The 3760-nt window shown below is 41.3% G+C and overlaps 1 protein-coding gene across 1 annotated transcript; it reads right to left on the bottom strand.

The window, feature by feature from the left end:
- Positions 1 to 337: 337 nt before the first annotated feature.
- On the bottom strand, positions 338 to 1729 carry LOC149225821 (putative aspartic proteinase GIP2). The gene has a single exon (XM_089380025.1). It carries the CDS (start codon positions 1727 to 1729, stop codon positions 377 to 379), a length of 1353 nt encoding a protein of 450 aa, XP_089236151.1. The 3' UTR covers positions 338 to 376.
- Between the last annotated feature and the right edge of the window lie 2031 nt (positions 1730 to 3760).

Raw genomic sequence — 3760 nt, 5'->3', positions numbered from 1 at the left:
GGTGTGTTCAGAGCCCTCCTGAAAAATACCACTGATGCATGAAGGCGGTGCGATATAAAACTCCCTGGTTTCCGGAATTAATACGCGCAGTTGAAATTATTAATATTTCAACAAAAATTAATTGAAAACAAATACAAGTAATGGCCATGCAGCGTGCAACATAAAGGGAAATATATATATTGTGATATTAGAGAAAGGGAATGTATAAATCTTGATATTTATAGAAAATGTATGTCATTAGTGCACGATTGAGGAAGGATTCTTTTGCATAAAAGGGATGGTATCACAGGAACTTGGAAGTACAAAAGCGAAATCCCTCGTGTTATTTATTGTGTTCAGGTTCTGTTAGAACAACTTATTATCTTGAAAGGATTCATCATAGATTACTAGTAGTGTTGAAATTGGCGCAACTTGTTTGCTGAGGTAATTGGAGTAGATTGGAAGAGAAACCCAGCGTTGACCTTCCAATGTCAAATTGAAGGAGAATCTCTTGCAGCTGATAAGTTCCGATCACAATCGATACCTCCGGATCCTCGCCTGCATCAACAAAAGCTAGACACAATGCATTCTCAATGTAGTCCCGCTCCATGGAGTTAGCTCCAACAATCCTCCAAGTAACGTTGCCTTGCAAAACAAGGTCGATCGTAGGCACGTTGGGCCCCGGTTCAGTGCTCCCCACAAAAGGGGGCTGCCCCGTCCCTAGTGAATCGAAACACACAGCTTTGTCTAAGGGCGGAGGATAGGGTTCCACTAAGTCAACGCGCTTGATATTCATCTCGCTTGCAATCTGGGTGTAGACGGCAATGAGGGAGTTGTAAATGGGGGTGGCCAGTTGCGTGTAGCGCACCACGGTGCTCAGCTTCGTGCCGCCGCGTCCCGTGGTGCCGACTCGCAGCTTCTCGGCGTCGGTCGGCACGTCCACGCCGTTGACTCTGATTCCCTGGACACCGATATAAAAGCCGTGAGTGGAGGCGTGGGTGGAGTTGGGGATTTTGATGGGGTTCTTGATTAAGGGAGTGTGGATGAGGTGGCGGGAGAAGTCTGTAGTGTTTCCGCCTTTTAGCGGAGAGAATAGGAGCGGAGCGTCACCAAAGGAGAGATAGCCATCTAAAATTGAATTTTCCAGTGGCAGACACATCGTAAACTTGTGACTAAAACGCCCTACGGCTGACAGCTGAGCTGGCAGTGCCAACGTGGATGAACTCATCCCAGCGACGCCATCCATCCCGGGAAGCAAATCGGAGGGATTTTTTTGTTTGGCACAGGCGAAGGGCAAACGATGGACAGGATATTTCTTTCCGTCACTGCGGAGAAGCGCCGCCACGTCCTGCCCGAGTTCGTCGCGCAGGTCGAACTCGCCTGGTTCGGGCACGGAGCAGCTGTGGTTGTTGCACCCGGGACCCCGGGGGCCAAAGCAGGTGTAGCACGCCGAATACTCGTACGACTTGCAGAGCCACGTACTGCAGTCGACCGGGCGGTAAGTAGAGGATACGTAGCTATTGTTGTAGCATCTTACCCACGTGTAGTCTTGCTCGATGTCTAGGAATAGTTGCAGGACCCGCATAGGGGTTCGCTGCGCCATCTGTACTGTGTAGAGCAGCATACCGTCATATTGTTGGAGACGTGTAACTAGAAATCTCGAGTGCTTCCGCGATGCATTTGCAGGCAAAGGAGAGAAGCAAACAAATACAGCGACAATGAGGAGGAGACAGAGCCTAAGCGAAGGCATTGCGTTGATGAAAGCTTATAGTAAATAGAACTACTAATGTAAGCATGCATAGAGATTGCGCGATAAATAGGCAGAGTCGGGGATAGGGTTCGATCCCTGCCTGTTTTGGACGTCATCTAGATGAAGCCGTCACTATTGACTTCAAAGGCTGCAAGTGGATGCGATAATGCGAGATTGAAACACTTAAAAAGTGGGGCAGACAGATGAGCAATGGCGAGTTGCTTCCAACGCCATTTGCTGACGCCGGATTCTAACCGGTGCAGGTGCAGGACCCCGAAGGGCCAAAGCAGGGGCGAATTTAGGGCAGAAAAAGCATCGGGAAGAGCGGAGGGTTTTCGGCCCCTATTTTCGCTGCCACTTGCTTTATATAATTGCCCAAGAAACTTACTTTAAACGCCTGTTGCATTATACACTTGCTTAGAAACTTCCAATAAATTATCATTTAATGGAAGGAGGCTACTCGTAATAGAAGAAGGGTAGCGAGGCGGAGGAATTGCCTCGGTCGTTGTTAGAATTTGAAAAGTAATTAGAATTTGGGAAAAAATAATTCAAAATTTTTTTGTAGTAGTAATGTCTGAATTATATTTTTGACGATAGAAATAAATTCAAAACTTTCAAAAAAAAATTTAAACCATTTAAAATACTAAAATTTAAACTATTTAAAATATTAAAATTTAACCACTATAATTTAAATTTATGAAAATCTCTACTAAATTTTATCAAAACCTAACCAAAATTTTAAATTTCCATAATTTTCAATAAAAATCAATCTGTTCAGACTACGGCCTTGTGATATCTGGGGAAGGGGGATTCCAGCGAATCAAGACACCTTACTGATTGAATATCGTGCAGATCTGATGATTGACCATGAGAATTGCACGTCTTCCACATCACTTTTATCACCATTTGCAGATGCCCGATGAGCGGCTTGCAAGCCAAACTCTCATTTATTAACTTGCCCTGGCTAGATTTCCAGACAGTTCCCATCAATTCCGCCATTGACTCGGCAGGTTTCATTATTTCTCGCGTGAGGATATTTTTTATTTTAAATATTTTTGGTTTTAGAAACACGTTAGAATTTTTAATTTTAGATTTTTTTTGTGTTGTTGGTTCCAGGATACCTTAAAATTTGGTTTCGTTCTGCTTTTTTTTTTTTTTTTCCAATTTGCAGAGTGAAGGGGCTTTTAGAAATGAGAATTTCAAAGTTGTTAAGAAGTTGTTTATAAAGGAAATCTGTTATGAACCTTGCTGGTGGAAGAGAATAAGCTATTTATTATTTGTGATTTAATATTATAAAAAAAAAATCATTAAAATTATATTTGAACCATCACAATTTTTTTTTTTTATATATTTTGAATCGACAAATTTTATCTATATTTTTTAAACCATCCCTGACACGTTTTGAACCATCCAATATAATTCACATCATTATTCATTATGAAGCATGTCTACAACGTTCTTTATCATTGCCATTGTCTCTTTGATAGCTTATTGTAAATTATGATTTATCGTTGTCCACTTGTTCTCTGTCCTCTGTGCTGACGTAAGTCGTCCACGTATTGTCATCCAGCAACACCATTCGTCAATCTTTTCTCTCTTTTCAAGGAATTTTTAAACTTTTCTACAGCCTATTTTGTCTGATTGTTGGGCTCTTAGCCAGATATGGTGACATTTCTTGCTAAATAGAATATAATTCCAAACAAAGTGCATCCATAAGGATTTGAAACTCCTAATTTTGGGATAAGGTACATCATAATTTGAGATTTCACTTTCAAACATATGTAAAAACAAATGTTAAATATCGGAAATAAATAATAATAAATATTATGACTACAACACACAAAATCAAGCGGTTAATATCTTTCATTTGTTGTAGTATTGTTTTTATCTTCAGTTTGTTCCCTGTTGCAGTTGAAAACAAGCCACTATTGTGTTTCTTGTGGGTATCCTTCCCCTTGCTCGATCCCATCAAACGCTCTTTTGTCTAGAACAACCAAATAAAGCAACCTCCTAGGAGGCAATATATTCGCA

Source organism: Pinus tabuliformis, chromosome J (genome assembly GCF_031772625.1).
Source record: "Pinus tabuliformis cultivar Carrire ecotype Pingquan chromosome J, CPIR1, whole genome shotgun sequence".
NCBI lineage: Eukaryota > Viridiplantae > Streptophyta > Pinopsida > Pinales > Pinaceae > Pinus > Pinus tabuliformis.
Note: the sequence above shows the minus strand (reverse complement) of the source record. Positions and strands in the feature narration are given on the sequence as shown.